We start from the raw sequence: 20705 nt of genomic DNA, 5'->3' as shown, positions 1-20705 counted from the left end.
TGGGTTCTTCATGTGGACTTCTCAATAGACATCTCAAACTGAACGTGTCCAGAGAGAGCTCTCCATTTCTCTCCAAGCCTGGTCTCTCTACCCTTGACCACCTCCAAGCTGTTTTCTTCAATGGTGCCATCATTTATCTGGTAACTAAAGCCAGAAACCTGGGAGCTGAACTTGACTTCATTTCTCTGATCCCTCACCTCCAGCCAAGGGTGTCTGGCTCTTCAAAGCTCTAGAGCAGATCTCAAGACTACGCTCTTCTTTCCCTCCCCACTGCCTCCACCCTCATCCAAGTCACTGTTATCTCTCTGAGTCTCATTCAATAGCCCCTTAATCCACCTTCTAGCATCCTCTTACCATCAGGTAGAGTGATCTATTTAAAACATAAATTAGATTCTATCATGCCCCTCCTTGCAAAGTCCCAATGGCTTGTCACTGCATTGATAATAAAGCCCCTGCTGAGGGCATCCCTGGGCCCCGCTGACCACTCCAGTTCTGTCTTGTCCTTTCCCTTTTATCCCTCATCAAGGGCCAGTCACATTGACCTTCTCACTCCCTCGAACATTTATCAAGCTTGGTCCTCCTTCAGGGTCTTTGCCCTTGCTGTTCCCTCTGCCTAGAATTCTCTTACTCTGGCTCTTTGAAGAATTCAGTTTAAATGTCACCTCCTCAGAGAGGCCTCCTTGACTACCCTATTTAAAGTAGGTTCCCTTACTAATTTCTTTAATTCTCCTTCAGCCAGTGGTTCGTATAAGGAACAAAACTTCTAGTTTTTTTTTTTTTTAAATCACATCCCCTTTGGAGCTTTCCAGAATTTAGTCTCCATTCAGTTTCCATCATGTTGGTCAATTTAGCTGCTTGAAAGGGAGAATAAACCATTCTCCCACTGGGTAATCAGCATCTTCATTTCTTACAATCTGATACATAATTGTTACAATCATTTAATGTTTCATGCCTTTTTAAATTTTTTTATTTATTATTTTTTGGGTGTAATTAGGTATTTGTTTATTTATATGGTGGTACTGGGGAGTGAACCCAGAACCTTGTGCATGCTAAGCATGCACTCTACCACTGAGCTATACCCTCCCCTATTTCATTCCTTCTTGAGTAGAGCTTTATATAGCACACACTGTCTTCCTGAGCCAGATACCACTCAACAGGCTCTGAAATTGGATGACCCTGGGTTCAAATCATTCCCAGCCCTGCCACTTGCAAGCTGTATGACCTGGGACAAGCATTCCACTTATCCACTGCTGCATAACAAACTACATAAAAAATTAGTGGCTTAAAACAACAACAATTTTTTGCAGTTTGAGACAGCTCATTTCTGCTCCACTTGGCATCAGCTGGGGCAGCTCCAAGGCTGGGGGCTGAATCATCTGAAGGTTCACTCTGTCACATATCAGGGGCCTGCTCGGGACCAGAGCTGGAGTTGTTGGCTGGAACACCTTCACATGGCCTCTCCACGAGGCCTGGGCTTCCTCCTAATGTGGTGGCTGAGTTCCAAGGGAGAGTGGATTGAGAGAGAGAGACAGAGACAGAGAGACACAGAGAGACGGAGGCAGAGAGAGACTGAGCTGGTCAGAGTCATACTGCCTTTTATGACTTAGCTTTGGAAGTCACAGTGTCACTTCTGCCATTCTTCATTGGTTGAGGCAGTCACAGAAGTTTGCTCAGGTTCAAGGGGAGGGAACATAGACCCTATCATTTAATGCCGTACTGCAAGAAAGAATAATTGGGGTGAGCTATATATTGCTGTACCTATCTTTGGAAAATACAATCAGCCACAAGAAGTTCCTAACCTTTCTGAGATCCTCCACTAAGTGCTGAACACAGAGCCTGGTATAAGTGCCCAGGGATCAGGAAGCCCTAGACGGCCTCCCCACCTGCCTGGAGTCAATTCTGGACCCCTGTCAGAAAGGACCCTGTCATCTGTTACACTAGACTAGACCAAGTAGGGTCTTCTGAGGCCCGGGAAGCAGGAGAGTCTGCCCTGGTCCTTGCCCCTGTGCCATGCCATGCCACACTGTTTGTGATGAATCTTTGGTGGCTCATCTCTCCACCTCTCTATACTGTGTGTTCCACGAGGTCAGAAACTCACCACTGACAAGTCCACCACTGTGTCCCTCAGGGTCCTACTTGGTACCTGTGGATTGGGTGAGTGGACAGTGGGGGCAGGGAAGCTGGTGCCTTGCTAGGAGGAGGTGGAAATGCCCCTGAAGAAGTGTTTGCAGAGAACCTGCTGAGTGGCCCTGCTCTATATCTGGCTCCCTGCAGGGGTACCTGGAGGAGGGAGCTGAGGATGGAGGGGGCACTCACACACATAGACACAGTTCCATGGGGTGAAGCCATGCCTCACGGGAGAGGGTGTACCCAGGAGTGTATTTGCTGTGGTGGGGGAAGTGGGATGGAAACAAAGTGGACCTGATGCCAACTGTGTGTCAAGAGCAGGAGGAGATGCAGCAACAGGACCGGGGGGAGGAGGAGGAGGAGGAAGGAGAAAATGGGCCGGAGGAGGGAAAGGGAGAAATGGAAAAAGAAGGGGGAAAGGGGCAGAAGGAAGAGGAAAAGGAAATGGAGGGGAACAGGTGGAGGAAGAAGAGGCTGCAGAGGGGTAAACAGAGCCCTGCTCCACCCCCCAGCCTGGCAAGGGGGTGCCACCCTGAGGGTTAGTGCCAGCCAGCGGGGCAGCCAAAGGGCTTCAAGTGGCTCTGCTCAGCGATGGCTCGGCGGTGACGCGGAGCAGCAGCGAGGAACGGGGGCGGGGAAGGTGTGGCAGACACATGGGAAAATCAACAACATAACAGCATAATTCTGGAAGGAAAGAAACGACTGCCTCCAGAGCGGGGGCTCTGGGGTCTTCCAGAGTTGCTCTTGGGATGAGACGTGTGGGGATCAGGGCAACAGTGTCCAGTCCAGACGAGCCCCCATGGGAACCGAAACCTATTCCCAAAGCATCCGCTGGTCTGATTCCTCAGAACGGGTCGCCTCCATTTTAGTCGTGCAGAGCTTGGGACCCCGGTCAGGGTAGGAGGGAGTATGCCTGAAATCACAGCCGGTCAAGGCGGGCAGAGCCGGGCATGCATCCAGGGCTCCACGCTCCCTACGGATGTAGGGAAGCAACGGTGGAAGAACCGAAGCACGCCCTGGAGGTGCGAGGTTTGGGTTCCATCCCGGCTCTGCCACTGACTAATCGCGTGTCTTCCGTAGGCTTCAGTTTATGCATCTGTACAATGGGATAATCGGTCTTGCTCTGCGAGGTTCGGGGGGCGGAGTTTGCGCACGCTCCGCGCAGCCGCGAGGGGCGAGGTACTCGGCGCGTATATGGATGCTGGCTCCCGCGATCTGAGGTCCGGCCGGCCTCTGCCTGGGAGTACCCCGTCTCGCCGCTCGCGCGACCCCTGCCTGGACGCGGGGAGCAGGGGCGCCTCCTCCGGGTGCGTTCCCCAGGCCGGCAGGGGAGGAGGCGGCGGCGGAGCGGAGAAGGAGGGATCTCGGGCCGCGGCAGCCCGGGCCTGCCTGACCCTCGAGGGGGTCGCTGTTGCCTCGCAGATCCCTCCCTCGCTCGCTGCCTGTGTCCCTCCCTGTCGCTCCCGCCGCGTCCGCCTTTTGTTCGCGGAGCCGCGCGCCCCCGAGCCGAGGCGGCGGGGCGGGGAGCTGGCGGGGCTGCGCGGGGGGCGGGCCGCGCCGGGCGGAGCCGGGGCCCGGGCCGCAGCCGGACTCGGATCCCGGGGGAGCGATCGGCGCGCAGGCAGCCGGGGCCCGGGCGCGCTCCGGGGGCGCGGCGAGGCCGGGGGGGCGGGCACCGGGCGGAGCCGGAGCCGGAGCCGGGGCGCCTGGAGGCGGTCGGGCCGTTCTCTCCGAGCCCAGAGCAGCGGAGAGACCGTGCGGCGGGGCTCGGGACCCGAGCGCAGCTCGGGGGCTGAGGTGGGCCGTGAGGATCCGCGGCCGGAGCGGCCGGAGCGGCGCCGGGAGACTCCCCCGGCGCGCGGAGTTCGGGCAGGCCCGGGCCATGCGCGCGGCTCGTTGAGGCCGAGGGAGGTCGCGATGGAGGTGCCGGTGGGGGAGGCCCCGGCTCGGGGCTGCGGCCCCCCGCCTGCGCCCGCCCCAGAGAGGAAGAAGAGCCACCGCGCGCCGTCACCGGCCCGGCCCAAGGACGTGGCCGGCTGGTCGCTGGCCAAGGGCCGCCGCGGCCCAGGCCCGGGAGCAGCAGCCGCCTGCAGCGCTGCGTCCTCGGCACGGCCCGACAAGAAGGGGCGTGCGGTGGCGCCCGGGGCGCGGGGCGCAGGGACGCGGGTGGCCGGGGTCCGCACCGGAGTCCGAGCCAAGGGCCGTCCGCGCCCAGGGACCGGGCCGCGACCGCCACCACCGCCGCCCAGTCTCACCGACAGCAGCTCGGAGGTGTCGGACTGCGCGTCGGAGGAGGCGCGCCTGCTGGGCCTGGAGCTGGCGCTGAGCAGCGACGCCGAGTCGGCGGCGGGGGGCCCGGCGGGGGCCCGCACCGGGCAGCCTCCCCAGCCTGCGCCGTCCGCACAGCAGCCTCCGCGGCCGCCCGTCTCCCCCGAGGAGCCGTCAGTGGCTGCGTCGTCGGTGGGCAGCAGCCGCCTGCCACTCAGTGCCTCGCTTGCCTTCTCCGACCTCACCGAGGAGATGCTGGACTGCGGGCCAGGCGGCTTCGTGCGAGAGCTGGAGGAGCTACGCTCGGAGAACGACTATCTCAAGGTGGGGGTGCCGATAGAGGAAAGGGAGGCCGCGGGGAGGCGCCGGGTGTCACAGCCTCATCGGCCTGAGACACCCAGCCGGCCCACTGTCCCCACTACATGAGCTGGGAAAGGGGCCCAAACCCTCAGGGGCATCCTGAGGTCCGTCTAGGGCTCCCTCACATCCCGGTCCCATTGTATCTGGGAAACCCTTTCCTGAGGGAGGGACCTGGAAGAGGAGACTGCCCAAAGGACCCTGATTTGAGAAGGGGGCTTGAGAAAAGTACTTTGAAAGATACCTCCGTGGGTACTTGGGATGGGGGTGGGTACTTAATGAGGGGCTGGACCTCTGATTCAGCTGCTCAGAGCCCCCTCCTCCAGGCCAGACATCAGGCCTTTGGTTGACTCCTTTCTGGGACAGGCACTCATGTACACTGCTGCCAGGAAGACCTGTGGCCATCCCCTGCCAAAGAGAGGCCAGAACACCATCCTGCGTCTTTACCCAGGGCTTTCCTGGCCCAGGCCTGTCCCAGCCTGCCTTTCAGGGCGGGTCCCGTTTGAAAGCATGACATCTGGGAACATCCCCTTGGCTGGAGTCCGACTTCCGCCCAGTCTAACGGTCCCACAGCCTGAGAGGATGATGTCGTGGGAGAACCGGTTCAGAGGCAGCTTCCTAAATCCCAGGATATTGTCTTCTGCCTTTTTTGGGACAGGCCCTGTGCACACAGCAGCCCCATCGGTGCCTGAGGGCCTGTGCCCACCTCCTTTCCATGTTCCCAGTGAGAGGAGGGAAGGACTGACATCTGAAAGGGGTACTGCCTCTGGTCGTGTGGGACCTGAGAGCAGGCTTTGCCTTCACACTTTCAGTGGATATGAGCACCTGCTGGGTGCAGACCAGGCTCTGTCTGCCCACTGCCTGGCACCCAGGCAGCTTCAGGGACAGCCCAGCCATTGTGTGTTGACATTGGCCTGGGAGACTGGAAGCTTCATGGGTTCTACTGCCTGGGCATGGTTTTGGAAGAGGCCAAAATGTTACCTACTCTTATTAGGTGATGTCCTGGCATGACATCCAGAGCAGCCCTGGCCAAGAGCCGCTGAGTTAATGGCAACTCTGCTGACTTACATCTGCCCAGCAACACTTAGCTTTGTGCTGTAGCTCTTCTGGCCAATAGGGTTTCTCTCTCAGTAGAGTTTTTGGGGTCTTGCTTAACTGTGTCTTTCCCTCCCCATTTCCTTCAGGATCTGCTCTCCGATGTGTGTTTAGTATCTGCTTGTAGAATAGAAAGACAAGGTCTGTCTGAATCAGGATAATCTACCCTTTTAGCCTCTAACCTTTCTTCAGCAGGCCTCAGTTTCCTCTTCTATTAAATGGGAGGCCCCTCAAGAGCCCATTCAGTGCTGACAATCTGGGATTTGATCAGCTCCTGTAGTCTTCAGAAGCTAGTGGTGAGGAGAAGACAAGTGGAGGGTGGGTAGGAGGAGGGAGACAAGCCAGAAGGAGGCCTGGCCCTGCCCTCTCGGTCTCTGAGCTGCTTCCGTACTCGCTGCCTGAGCTGCTATAAACTCAAACACTGAGCTCCTCACTCCCGTCTCCTGGCCCCACTGCTTACTCTGGCAAAGGAAGGGGGGTGCCACTGAGCTTTGCTTCAAGGTCTTCTCATGGACCCACCCCCATGGGCTCCTGTTCATCCCAAGAAGTCACCAGGCAGAGCTCTGGAGGCCGCCTGAGCCACTCATGACGGATAAGATGGAAAGTAGTCCCAGAAGGCTGGGGATTGAGCCCAAGGTCTCACAGGGACTGGGACCTGGCTGGGGACCTCTCACTGCCTGGGACAGGGCTCAGCCTCAGTTTCCTCATTCATTCAGTGTTTCCAGCTTCATGAACAGGCCTCAGGCTACTGTTAGATCTAGGGTCTGTGCCTTCCTGGCTGTGTGATCTTGGGCAAGTTACTTAATGTCTCTGGACCTCAGTTTCCTTGTTGTAAAAAGGTGCATCACACATCTTCCAACCTTAAGGGTTAAATGAGATGATATGTGCAGATACCACTAATGTGCCTGGCACGCTGTGAGCCTCAGTGAGGGCAGCTGTGATCACTCCTGTTCTCAAGTGGTACGTGACGCGTTTCCACCACACTTATCATGTCCCTTGTGGACTCTGTGGGGGCTTCAGAATAGATCCTCCTCCCCACCCAAAGTAGTCCTGACCCCTCATTCATTCATTCACCAACTATTTATTTAATGCCTACTGTGTACCAGGCACTAGTGCAGGTCTGAGGATACAGCCATGGACAAGGATGGCATGTCTGTTTTCATGGAAATGTTGGTCTAGTGGGGGAGACTGGGATTAAACAATAGTCCTACAATACATCCAGTACAGATTGTGATGAGGGTGGGGAGGGACACAGTATGCCGAGAGCATGTGAAGGTGGAGCTGGGGGTGCTCAGGGAGTCCAGGGGTGGCAGGATGAGGTGAAATCAGCTGAATGAGGAGCTGGAGTAGGAACATTCCAGGCTAAGGGAAGTAGGAAGAAGCTTGTGGATTTTGAAGAACGGCATGGAGGCTGGAGAGAGGAAAGAGATTGGATGGGAGAGCAGGACCAGATTGTGCTGTTACCACTGTATACACGTGGGTCAGTCCCTAAACTTCTCTAGAGCTTTGTTGAACCCAGCTGCCAACCTCACAGAGGCAAGGTGAGAATTTGGAGACAGTGGATGGGGGCCATAAATGTAGAGGCTGTTACAGGAGGTGTGGTTTTGTTCCTTCTACAGATGGATAAACTGGCCAGGGCAGGGAAGGGACTTGCTCCAGGTCCCAGAGCCAGTTCTCCAGGCAGCCGGGTGTGGAGTAAGAGTACATTGTACTCTTGACGTGTTTCCTGTCTCTCTGGGCCACTTTGCTTCCAAGGTGCAGGAACTGAGTTACCAAGAGAAGGACTGCAAATCCCCAGTGTATCCCTGACAGGCCTCGTGCTGCCTGGACTGAGTCCCAGGGAGTCTGGTGGGGCCCTGCTCAAGCTCATCTCCCAGCTGGTGCAGGGCACTGGGAACCGTCAACTGGGGAAGGCCTTGTGGGTAACGGCAGATCTCCTGTGGCATGAGGCTTGCACTGGGGGCCCAAGCAGGGAAAGTGTAAACGGGGCAGCTGTCTCCCAATGAGATGATAGAAGGAGCTGCTACAGAGAAGGGGGTGAGCTGGCTGTCACTTGAGTTATTCACAGTTAACGCTGGATGACTTTGCATGGTGGGTAAAGACATGGGGTTGAAAGCAGCTTGTAAACTGTACAGAATGATGCTAATTGTGATTACTTGAGGAGGATTTAGGGGGGCCTTTATGTGGTGGTTATAGTTAAGTTACCTTTCCTCAGGGTCCTTTCCAGCCAAGGAAGTCTGAAGGTTACTAACTTGTAAGGTTCAGGATTCTAAGATGCAGCATTGGCTGCAGAGCAGACACATTGACAGTTTGATCTTGAAAACCCTGGTGGTCTGAGGCCTTCCAGCTCCCCATCTTCACTAACTGTTGCCCATGTACCATGTGAGGGCATGCTGAGAACCCACTGGGTATGGATGGAGCAATCTGAGAGTTGGAGCCCAAAGACTGGCTTTGAGACCTGACTCTGCCATTTACTCTGTGGCCATGAGTAAGTCACTTGGCCTCTCTGAGCTACATTTTTTTTTTCATCTATGTAATGAAGATCATGGAATCTGCCTGGGCAACTTCATAGGATTGTTTTCAGGAATCAGGGAAGTGCGAGTAGACGAGAAAACATTTTGCAAGCAGTGAAATCGTGCATCTTTTAGGGAATGTTATTACTGCTAGCCAACAAGCAGACAGGATGTCCATGTCTTCATTCTTGAGGGAGCTGCAAGAAGCCAGGAGGGTGGATCCCCTTAGCTTTAGGATGTTAATAAATCAGGAGCTGCTCCTGGGAGGACAGGAAGGTGTGATCACATGCCATATTGTGTGGGTTCCATGAAGCAAGGCTGCCCCATGTCATTGGAGGTTCTACATGTGAATGTTTGAAGTGTATCCAATCTAGATGTCAGCCCAGAAGGGCCCAGAGGAAGCATCTAGTTCAGCCCTAGTCATCCCCTTGTACAGTTGGGTAAATGGAGGCTCCAGATCACATAGCCAGGATTCCAAACCTGGGTAGTATAATCCTGGGTCCTCTTCTTTCCACAGTCTGACTGCAGTGTGAGCTTGTGGTCGCTGACAGTGTGTCTAGTCTGGGACATAGGTTGGTGAGAGGAATCCTGTTATGTGCAAGACTCTGGGCTAATTAAGCCCTTTACTCCTCGCAGCAATCCTGTGTGGAGGATTCTGACATCCGACCCACTCAACAGAGAGGAAACTGAGAGGTTATGTCGTGTACCTGAGATTGCACAGCTAACGTACTTGGGAACCTCAATAGACAACCCCAGGAAGCTCCCTTCCCTCGTCACTGTTGCACCCTCAGGAGGCAACCTGTGCCTCCAAGCTTCACAGAGCAGGATTCTCACTGGTTTTGTCAGTTACAGGCTGTGTGACGCTGGGTAAGATACTCAGCCTTTCTGAGACTTTTTCTTCTCCCCAGGATCGTGGGGATCCTTTTCCACGCGATGATGTCCATCAAGTACACATGTTAGTGCCTGTCCAAGTGGTCACCATTCCCTTACCTCCTTCTCCAGGCATTCATTCATTCATTCAGCACATATTTTCCAGGTGCCTCCTGGGTACCAGGCCCTGTGCCAGATGTCTGGGGCAGTAGCCAGCAAACTATGAGCTCTTCGCAGCTCCCAGCAGCTGCAGGGGGAGGACTGCAGTCTGTCTGTCACTGGGTGGGGAGAGGGTGGTCATCATGGTCAGCAAAGCTCCTGGCTGGTTCCTGCCCTGAGTCCCAGCCCTCCCTGAGGCAGCTGACAGGTGGCTTGGAAGAAGCTGCTCTGAGAACTGGGTCTTTAAGGATCCTCAGCCATTTGCCTGTCATGGGGGGAGCAGGGCAGCTCCAGCGAGATGGAGAATGAGATGGAAAATGTGAGGCAGTGGCTGCTGAGGCCTTAGGGGGACCACAGGGCTCCCAGCATTCCTTGCAGAGGGGCTGGGCCTGTGTCCCTGCACACACACTCTCTTGCACACACAATCACATGTACACGTATTCACAGCACATGCTCAGTGATCCACAGCCACTCACAAACGTCTCACATACACATCTGGTGACATCCTTATGCTGTCTGCTTCCAGAAGCACACCTCCAAACCCTGGAGAGGATACCCGCTCCGAGAAGTACACAGACCCATGCAGGATCCACCACCTCCTGTCCTATCACACCCACACGTTACCAAACAGACACAACAGAGACTCACACCATCTAGGAGACCACCGGCTCAGAAACACACCCCCACACATCCTCAGACACGCTTGGCCATGTCCCAGAGGTGGACACACCCTGGAGACACCCTCAGACATATCGGAAGTACACATGCATACACAGGCACACACACAAACCCACGCAAACTCATTACACACGGGTGCTAGCACCCGTGGAAATCTGCAGATCCGCCCCTGCCAGGAGGGCACAGACACAGGCTCATCCCTGAGACACCCCCGCTGCTTCTTCCATGGTGGGAGCAAGGGCAGAGGCCCTTGCACACCCAGGGCTCACAGACACACACGCAGGAGACACACACGGCCAAGACCTGCCGCCATGTACACCTAAGCAGGACACAAGCTCAGAGCACTCAAATGTCAGACCTGTAGCATTTGAGACCCACAAACCAGGAGCCAGAGACCCACAAACCAGGAGCCAGAGACCCACAAACCAGGATACACACACACACACTCACACTGGCTATGACATTTCAGCCACACAGAAACACAGGAAATCCTGGTCTGTGTCTCCCTGGAGCTAATGTGTACAAACTACTGTTTTCAGCTCCTTCGTGAGGCTTCCTTCCACGAGTGTGACGGGGGCTGGATTTTGTAACCTCCTGGCTCTGGGGGTCCTAGGAGCCTGGCTGCGGCTAAGTGGTAGGGAGGTGGATAAGGGGCTGGCAGGTCCCCAAGGTGGAGAAGTTGGACCAAAGGCCCTCAGGCCTCTGATGCCCAGCCCTTGGGCCTGGGCCCAGTGGGCTGAGTGACAGGGAGCTTGCCAGGCCTGCCAGAAGGAGAAACACTGCCCAGGGGCAACTCCCTTCTAATCTCCTCGGAATTTCCTGCTTGCCCTCATCTTCCAGAGAGCTGGAGGGAGTGGTAGGTGGTAGGCAGTGGTGAGGGAGAGGCTGGGACAAGGAGTCAGGAAAGCATTGAATGTTGAGCTGAGGCATTGTGAGCACCTTGTTGGGAGGGGGCCATGGTTAAGAGCTGCCTCCTTTCCATGTGTCTGTAGCACTGGGCACAAAGCCAGGGGCCCAGGGAGGGAGGTGGACAAATTCCACATTGGGGGTCAGGTCTGAGGCCAAATCTTGCTTTGCCATCTCCTCCCTGTACATGATCCCCATGTGTAAGGCCCCTCAGCAAGCCTCAGTCTTCCTGTCTGTAAAATGGGAATTTAATCCCTTTCTTGCAGAGCACTTGGGAAGATGAGTGTTCAGGTATGTGGTATATCCAGCACCATCCTGGGCAGAGGGAGTGAGTCCCACGTCTTGTGTAACCTCTGGGGCTGAGGGAGCTCCCCAGAGAGGGGCCTGACCAGCAGCCAACGTTATTCCTAAGGTCATTTCCCCGGGTGCTGCATAGGCATGACCTCATCTGCAGTCACATTCTCTTCCTTCTGGTACCAGAAGGAACTTGGAGCTGAGGGGGAAAGAGCCAGAGACTCAGGTGTGCTGGGCCAGGTGGCCCTGACATTCACTGAGAAGCCCACAGGTCAGTGGATAGTGCTGGCCTCCCTGAAGAATGGCAGGGGATCAGAGAAGTTGGAAACAGCAGGCCACCTTTCCCTTCTCCGGGGTCCAAGCTGGTGAAGAGCACTGTGGCTTAGGGCCAAGCCCACCTGGGCTTGAATTTTGGTTCTGTCTCTTCTTCTATGAGCGTCCCCTTTATGAGCCTCAGTCTTCTCACCTGTAAAATGGGGATGCTGATAGTGCTCACCCTGCAGGTTAGTGTGAGGATTAAATAAGAGAAAGCAGGTGTATAAGGATTAGCTAGGGCCTGGCTCATAGTAAGGACTCAACAGCTCCCTGCCCTCATCGCTTATTATCTGCAGGCTCGGGTCTGACTGCCCATAAGCCCTGGATCCTTGACGACAGGGGTTGTATCTGGCTCTGGATGTAGGTCTTGAATGGAGCAGGGACCTGAGAGGTGTATGTGGAGCTGAAGTGCATTGTGGGTATCTCCCAGCTCATCCCTCCCACCCCAGGTCAGTCTTCTCTGAATGGCGAGGCCAGTGCTGCAGACTCTGTAACGTGGAGATACACCTTTGCTGATGGAGGTCACCTTTGGGGCCCCACGTTCTAAGACCGAGGTGAATAATCTCCCGTTGCCTGCACCACAAAGAGAAGCTCAGGCTCCAGCAGGAAAACAATTTGGGGTCCTGTGGTTAGACTGGACCAGCAAAACCTCTTTACCCTGGTTTTGCCCCAGATCCACATGGGATCTTCTGGGTCAGTTGCATCAGCCTCTCCTGTCCACACCCCTCCTTGGCCCTGCCCAAGTGACTGGGTGGCCTGTGTGCTCGTGCCTTTCTCAGCGTCACCTCATCCCTGCTCCACCCAAGCTCCAAGCACTCCATGCACCCCAGGCCTCTGTCCCTGCGCTCTTCCCACTCCAGCACCCGGCCTTCGAACTGCAGTTTCCTACCTGCTCCCTTGGTTTTTTCCTTCACCTTCTTATATTCAGCTCCAGGCCAGGCTCCTGTGTTAGACACCCGGGAGCTTCCCTTGGGACATTTATCTCAACAGTAATTAGATTACTAATTTAGTAATTACAGGTTTCACACCAACCCCTCCCCCTATGTGTTCTGCATGAGAGCTGGGATCTTACGAGGCTGGTCCTTAACCCCTTCCTTTCACACAGGTGTAAACTGAGGCTCAGAGAGGTTAAGGGGCTTGCTAGAGGTCACACAGCCTGTAAGTGGCAAAAGGCAAAAGGACTAGGGTCTCATGGTACCCTTTGCAGGATGCCAAGCAGGGGGAGTGGCAGAGCAGAGGCTCAGAGGTTTGGAATGCTGGGGTGTGCTGGAGCTTCAGGCTGTGCGGCCCGGAGCCACACCCTTGACTCTCCAACCTCGATTTCCCTCCCTGTGGACCTCTGAGCCCTGTTCTCTCCTGGCTCAGAGATTTGGCTGCAGCCCAGAGCTGTTTGGGGGATATTTTAAACACATCCAGATCCAAATGCTGCCTTCAGCTTCCTTCCTGTCAACAGAGAAAGGACAGGAGGAACACTGTCAGTGCTCCTGCTGTAAACATCCCCCCTGAGGCATCTGGGGCTGCAGGGACTCCTTGCTGTGTTGGTTGAGGCCTGGAATGGGGCAGTGACAAGCCAGGTCTGGCCTTGGTGGGCAGCAGTCTCTGGACATTCCACACCCCCTCCCCCAATACACATGTGCACACACACACATGCACACACACACAGCTCCCTACCAGAGGGAGTGTCTGTGGCTTTATGCCAGAGCTGTGCTGGATCTGGGAGGCTCACCCCTTATTGCCTTTGTCTCCTTCATCTTCCTGAGCCTCTGTTTGCTTATCTGTAAAATGAGCATAAAACAATAGCACTTGCCTCAAAAGGACCGTTACTGAGCATGAGGTCATGGACATTGGTTCAGAACTCAGCCCAGTGTCTGGCGCATGGTAAGCCCTTGTCAGTATTTGCTGTTATAATCGTCACTCTGGTCCCATCACAGAGACTGTCTAGTCTAGTTCACAAGAGCTCAAACTAGACTTAAATCCTGGCTGTGCCACTGAACATGTGACCTTGAGTTGACCTTTCTGACCTTAGTTCCTGCAGTCAGTAGGGATGGCTGGGGATACAGCGAGATGACATGTGCTACCTGGCACGGGGGGAGCGCTCATAGAGCTGTGTACCCGTAATTATTTATTGCTGTTGGAGAAGCAAGTCCAAGACTGTCTTCCCTTGTGACTCTCTGGGTCACTGGGACCAGGCAGCCTCCGTGCCAGCGGGAGTAGGGCATCGTGTGGCATGGCCATGCCTGGCTGGGGTCCTGACTCTTTCTCCAGGACCTTTGACCCTGACTCCCTTAAAACTAGAGCCCAGCCTCTACCCAAGGAGGCTAAGTTGGGCTGAGCTCTGGGCTGGGAGGCAGGAACCCAAGGTCCCTCCCTGCTTGGCTCTGGATTGTCTGGAGGACTACGGGGTTGTCCCCAGTTCCTCTCTAGGCCTCAGTGTCCCTGCCTGCGAAGGGGTGGAGTCTTTGGGTTCCTCTTCCCCTGCTGCTACTCCCAGAGGCTTTGTTTTTGAGCTGGGAGGGACTTGGGGCTCTGCAGAGCCTTCTGTCCTCCTTGGGGTCCAAGTGTGATGATCTCATCTGGAGCCTTGACAGACCCTGGAGGACAGGCAGAAGGGACAGCAGATGGCTGCCCTGGCCTCTCGGGGCACTGGCATGCTGCCCTTGTGGCCACTGCTGGCCCACCCTGCAGGTCAGCCCTTCCGGGCTGGGGTGAGTGGCCCGGGCCAGAGCCAGGGTGGCAGATGGGCAGGCAGCCTGGGCTGTGGCCGGCGGGAGGGACCGTGGTGGCCAGGGCCGTGTGGGAGAAGGGGGTCCAGGCAGAGGCTCCCGTTCCCCTTTGGAGTGGTTGGTGTCCTGCAGAGTGAAGGTTCTGGGTCCCTCAGCTCAGTTGCCATTCCTCCAGGGTCTGTCTGCCCATCGGTGGGTTGGGTCTCTAGAACCTGGGGAGGAGGTGACATATTTGGGTAAGGTTTGGAGTCTGGCAGGGATGCACTTAGGCTGGGATTTGAGGCCCAAGCTGGGATCCAAAGCTACCATGGGCATTCGCTTCACAGAATCAGCTTTAGACACAGCAGCACTGACCAGAAGTGGTTTTCTGCAGGGGAGTGGAACTGAGGCGGGGTAGTCTTCCCCATTTTGGATGCTGTTATTCATTCAGCAGCTACTTACTGAGCTGTTCCTTTTCATACCAGGCCCCGAGCTGGGCTCTGCCCTCCTGAAGCTCACATCCTAGTGGTAGAGACTAACATTCCACAAGCAAACAGAGCAACAAGTAAAATAATTAGTACCACAAATAAGCCTGGGATTTGCTCCATGTAAGAAACATAGGTTTGAGGTGGACACAATGGGCCTAGGGGGGTCTGGAAGGCTTCTCCGAGGAGGTGGCATTGAAGTGGAGGCTTTTAGCAGGAGGGGGAGCTGGTAGTGGGAGATGCAAGGGAGGAGAATCCAGGCAGAGGCTTAGAGGTGGGACAGGTGAGGTGTCTTCCACCCAAGTGGCTGGAGTGTGGCCAGTGAGAGGAGGAGTTGGGGGGAGATGAAGATGGACAGGTGGGCAGGGTCAGGCTTTTGTTTTGCTTTTAGGTCAGGTGATTTACATACCGTAAAATGAGTTTTGACAAATGCATACAGCTCTGTAACCACCACCACAATCAAGATACAGAACAGTTCCATCACCCCCCAGAATTCCCCCTGTGCCCCTTTGGAGTCATTTCCTTCCTCCTCCCCCAGCCCTTGACAACCACTGATCTGTTTTCTGTCCCTGTAGTCTTGCCTGTTCCAGAATGTCATAGAAATTGCATCATACAGTATGTAGCCTACTGAGTCTGACTTCCTTCCCTATAAAGCATTGGGGCTTCACCCTCGTGGTTATGGGTATCAGCAGTTCCTTGTTATTGCTAAGTAGTATTCCATTGTATGGATGTACCACCATTTAGCCATTCACCAGTTAAGGGGCGTTGTGTTGTTTCCAGATTTTGATGATCACTGGAGGATTTCAAATAGGAGAGTAATGGTTAGAAAGAAAATCACTCCGTGTAATGAGTGGAGAACAAATTTGTGGGGAGCAGACTGACCATCATGGGGATTAAATCCAATGATTTGGTGATGAGTCTAGCCCACCAGAGATCCTCACTAATTGTTCATACAAAAGGGCTGTGCCCTGGGGTCGGTAGCCAGGGAGGCTTCTTGGTGGAGGTGGCATTTGAGGTGGAGAGGTGAGGAAGTGGGAGACAGATACCGAGTAGAAGGAGGCCCAGCAGTAGAGAGTCCCCGTGGGAGCTGGGAGGGCTGAGACACTCCCTGCTCCTGAACCAGCCTTGGCATATATACCAGGGTTTCTAGAATGTGGTCTGCAGGGCCCATATCAGAATTCCCTGGGGCAGCTGGCTGAACAGGCACCTCCTGGTTTCCACTCTATCCCAAGAGACCTCTGCTCTGAAACAGTCTTTTCCTTGGTGGCTGGTACAAGGCTGCCTCCTCCTGCCTTCAGAACGTCCTGTCCCCTAGGTTCCCATCCTCTTTGGGCTGCTGGGAGCTGATGCCAGGGCTCATCCCCCCATTGCTACTTGCTGTGTTTCTGCAGAGGGGCTTCGTATTCAGTCACTTTCACTTCCAGCCCCACAGGTCGGGAGACCTCACCATCTCCTCTTCCAGACCAGTTCCATCAGACCTGTGCATCTGGAGTCACTGTGAGTGCTCCAGTAGCACCAGATCTAAACCCCAACTTCTGTCCTCAGTGTGCAAAGATTAATCCTCTTACATTGGTGTAGGTTTCCTGCAGAAAGCATTCTTTCCTGGAACATTTAAAATGTGGCTCGAAAGGGGAGCTCTGCTGCTCCAGCTTTATGCCCTGATGGTGGAGAGCGGGTTTGGGGTCTCCACCCAGACCCCACAGATGAGGCAGCTCCAGAGAAACATCCTCCATCTTATTTTGTGCCATGCACCCCATTAAGCTCTCTGCTGAGAGTAATTCTCAGAATAATGTTTTCAAATGTTAAAAACAAAATACAAAGGGCACCAAACATATTGAGATACCGTTATCAAAGTATATTTTTAAATTATGATATAATAATATTACATGTTTATTAACTTGTAAGATCTAGTAACAAGTCTATTAACCACTGTGATTTCAAAGTACTGATGAGTGTAAACAATATTTTGACATTTCTGTGACAACTGTTATGTGATATGAAAATATCTGTGGTTTCTTTTGGTGCCAAAGTCCTAAGCACTGCTGGTATAATCATGGCTTGTCCAGAATAGAAGGAAATGTTACTTTTTAGTTAGCATTAACAAAAGTAAAGATGTGGGTTTTTTCCCTTCCCATCCAAGTTCATGGACTTCCTACATTCTGGTGCAGACGAAAGAGCCTGAAGTCTACCACCTGAGTCCTGCTTGGAGGTGTCTCGGTGTGACCTTGGACACAGCCCAGTTTCCCCGTGCTCCTCTGGTTTTTCTCCTCTAGAACAGAGATGGTGATTCCTGTCCTGCCTGTTCGTGGGGCTTTTGTGAGGACCCATGAGATGATTCACATGGAATGTCTTTGTAAACTGTGAAGCCCCGTGCTGCTGCGCAAGGCCACACTATTATTAGCGGTAGTGTGAGCTCATGTTTGTCCCTCTGGCCCAGCATGGACCATTAGACTCTTCCTGGCCAATTCCCCCTGGATTTCTGGGAACCAGTCCATTTCGGGGAGGGGGTCTGCCCCCGAGAGGCTGTAGGCTGACCTCATGGGTCATTAGAAGGTATGAGGGGAGATGGACAGAGATGCACTTTGTGGGCAGGGAGTGGGTGACCAGAGGTTCCTTGGGTAGAAAGACCCTGCCTATCCTCCTCGGGTGGCATGGGGGTCTGAGGCCAGCCCTAGAGAATCCCAGGCTTTCCCTGACTCTTTGCAGCTGGCGTGGGGCTGGGATCAGGAGGGCCTGGGCAGAAGTCATACTCCTTTCATTTATTCATCTACCCACAGACAGCGATGGCTGCCTGCTCCATTCCAACGTCCCGTCCACGGCAATGCTGGAGGCAAGACAAGAGTCAGACCCAGTATCTACCCTTCCCTCCAGCTCTTGGGGAAGATAGACCTAAAAACAGGCAAATGCAACCTAAAGTTGTCAGCACAGGAGGAGAATGGAGTTCTGAGTATGGGGTTTTAATTAGACTGAGAGAGTAGGGAATACTCTGGAAGGATGAGAAAATGAGGAGTTAGCCTGGCAAAGGCCTTTCTAGTAGAGGGAATAGCCTGAGCAAACCTGGGAGTAGAACACACAGTTCAGATGCACTGGCCCAGGGTCACAGGGCCCATTTAGATTCCAACTCCACCCCTCCTTTGCTTGAGCAGCTCTGGGAGACTTCTGAGCCTCAGTCTCTTCATCCGCAAAGTGGGAACATTTTCACTACCTACCTGCCAGGATTGGTAAGGGATCAAACTATTGTGCATGTGCTGTGCTTAGGCCGGTAATTAGTGAGCCTCCCGATAGGGGGTAGCTATTGTTCGGTTGTGGCAGATCTGGACATGGGACAGGAGATGCAAGGGCCGAGGCAAGACAGGAGTGAGGAGGAGACCAGGGCCGGCTCAGATACCAGGATAAGAAATTTGGACCTGAGGCAGAAACCACTGGGAAGTAGTGGAGGAGATAGAAACCTATCTGGTTTTTTTTTTCAAGTTTTTTCCCCCAATAAATTGGTATTACCTCTTTAATCAGAGCAAAATAAACATTTCTACAAAGGGAAAGGCCAACTACCCTGGCAGCAGTGTGGATGCCCCTTACCTGTCCCCCCTCCACTCCCCGTGCTCAAGTCAGGGTTAAATAATTGGGTTAAGCTTCAATGGGAAGAGAGGTTGACTTGAAGGAGTGGCCAGAGGGGATGGTTTTGGAGGACCTGGCAGGCCGTGCCGAGTCTGGGCATCTTTCCTCAGCTTCTTTAGTCCAGCCTTTCTGACTGTGGGGTTGAGAATCGGGGGCCCCAGGCTCTGAGGTGGGCACTGCTGGGCAGTGTGGCCTGTTCCTGTCTGTGGTGGGGGATGAGGTTTAGGGGATCTCTGACGACCTTGACGACCTTGTTGTGTAGCCATGAGGCTGGCTGAGTCCCGTGGAGTTTGGCCCCACCCTCCCCACTTCCACCCGGTTGGGGTGAGAGGCTCAGCAAGGCCACTGAGCTGCCTTTGAAGGCAAGGCTGAGCTCCCCCCCACCACCTGCTGATTCCCCATGACAGTCCCTGGATGGAGGAGTCCCTGGAGCCTGGGAGGCTCAATGAGGTCTAAGAACCTCCGGTGGAAAGCAGGGTCCTGCCCTCCTGGGCCCATCCCAGTGTCCCAGCAGCCCCTTTCCCAGCCCCTGCCTCAGACCCTGAAAGCTCAGCCTCTGCCTAAGTCCTGCCTTCACCAGCAAATGCTGCCCACGTCCCAGCAGACCCGTGCAGGCCACAAGCTGGCCTTTGTGGACGCGCCCTCTCACATGGACCGTGCCAGGAGATGCTGACCGCATTCTGCCTGCAGCTGGGACAAGCCCCCAAGGGGCCTGCCCGGGCCCCTGTTGGCCACCGCAGAGAGCTGGAGCTGGCATGAAAGCAACATCCTGCATTTTCAAAAACTGACTGTGGTGAAGGGAGAGACAGCTGCTTATGTGAGAAAGATCATTCATTCATTCACCTATTCACTAGATGCTTACTGAGACCCTGCTCTGTGTCAGGCTCTGGGCTGGGACTTGTGTGCTGAGAAACATGACTCTTGCCCATGTAGGGAAAAAACTGGAAGGAAACACCCTGCATTAAAGGCAGTCGGGGGGCCCCATTTCCAAGATTTCTAATTCATTGGGTCTCGGTTGGGACATGAAGATTTCTGACAATTTCCCCAGTGTTGCTAATGCTGCTGGTCCTGGGACCACACTTTTTAAGAACCACTGCAATTCAGGACCAGGTGGAGGAATTGAGTGCTTTATGTTTTCTATATTTTCAAAACTGTCTCTATGATCGTTGTTTACTTCTATATATAGAAAAATCAGTTATTTAAATGTTAAAAAAAATAAGTGGTGCCCGCAAATGACTCCAGTGCCCTGGATGTGGTCCTATGTTGAGGGATGTCACCTCCCATGATCTAAATGCCATACATCTTTTAATGTAGCCCAGCATCATTAGCTTGTGTATCTCCTGCATTTCCTCTTGGCTCATCCTGAGCTTTGGATCCATCCTCACATCCTCCCGATCACCAGGTTCTGTAAATAGTATGGTGAGGATTTGAACACAGGCCCATTTGGAGGCTAATTTAGCTTGGATTCAGCCAACTGGCCTGTACATCCTGAGTGCTGTTTCCTTTATGCTTCCTTAATCTGCCAGCTGAAATGGCATGTGGACCCCTCACTTCCTCATTTCTGTAACTGGTGTGATCATTGACTGTCCCACTTCCTCCTTCTCCACTTTTAGTTCTGTCCACTGGGCATGGTGTTGGGGTGGTGCGTCTGTGTGTATAACGCGGTAGAGGTGGTGAGGGGTCCTGGTAAGATAACCATTCCTCTGCAGCTGGTGCAGGCGGAATCATTCACTTTGGGAGGTGCTGCTGAACCCACCCCTGGGGCGAGGCTGTGGTGGCCAGTGGGGATCAGACCCTTTAGCTGATGATGGGAACGGGACAGTATCTGTTGGGAGTTGGGAGAAGCAGATACCTGTCCCCCCTGTCTTCCTCTTCTGAGTTCAGAACTATTTGAGAAGTGGTCCCAGGAGTAACTGGGTACAAACAGATGGATGTAAAAACCTCAGTGAGCCTTCATACTAAGAACCAGCCTGAAGGTACTGCTTCCTAACCCTAACCCTGGACCCACCCAGTCTCAGAGGGTGCTGGACAACCCCAGGCCATTCCCCTGTAGGGAGCCACCCATTTTCTTTGGGAAAAGAAGGGGCTCAGAGGCTGGTAAACACAGCTCTCCAGATTGTGTTCCCTCTCCAGGGCTTGCAGAGTGTGGGTTTTTTTCTTCTTGGACCCACCCCACGTCCCACCAGCACTATCCTTGGGTGCTTTCTCTGGCTCCTCAGGGATGTTTTTGGCAAGTCATTCCTTTCTCTGTGACTCAGTTTCTCTTTTTAGTGTACAATCTTATTTAATCCATTCAGTCACACTAACAGTAGATAGTAGTA

General features: G+C 54.2%; 1 protein-coding gene across 2 annotated transcripts in view; it reads left to right on the top strand.

The window, feature by feature from the left end:
• Positions 1 to 3710: 3710 nt before the first annotated feature.
• The window catches only part of SOGA1 (suppressor of glucose, autophagy associated 1), a 63204-nt gene continuing 46209 nt past the window's right edge, over positions 3711 to 20705 (top strand). For both annotated transcript variants that reach the window (XR_001366541.2, XM_014562506.2), the window contains exon 1: positions 3711 to 4719. Coding sequence is in view for 1 of the 2 variants with exons in the window: in XM_014562506.2 (XP_014417992.2) it covers positions 4045 to 4719 (675 nt within the window). In the remaining variant the exon portion in view is untranslated. The remainder of the gene's footprint in view (positions 4720 to 20705) is intronic.

Source organism: Camelus ferus, chromosome 19, assembly GCF_009834535.1.
Source record: "Camelus ferus isolate YT-003-E chromosome 19, BCGSAC_Cfer_1.0, whole genome shotgun sequence".
Taxonomy (NCBI): Eukaryota; Metazoa; Chordata; class Mammalia; order Artiodactyla; family Camelidae; genus Camelus; species Camelus ferus.
This window is presented reverse-complemented; position numbering and strand designations above follow the sequence as displayed.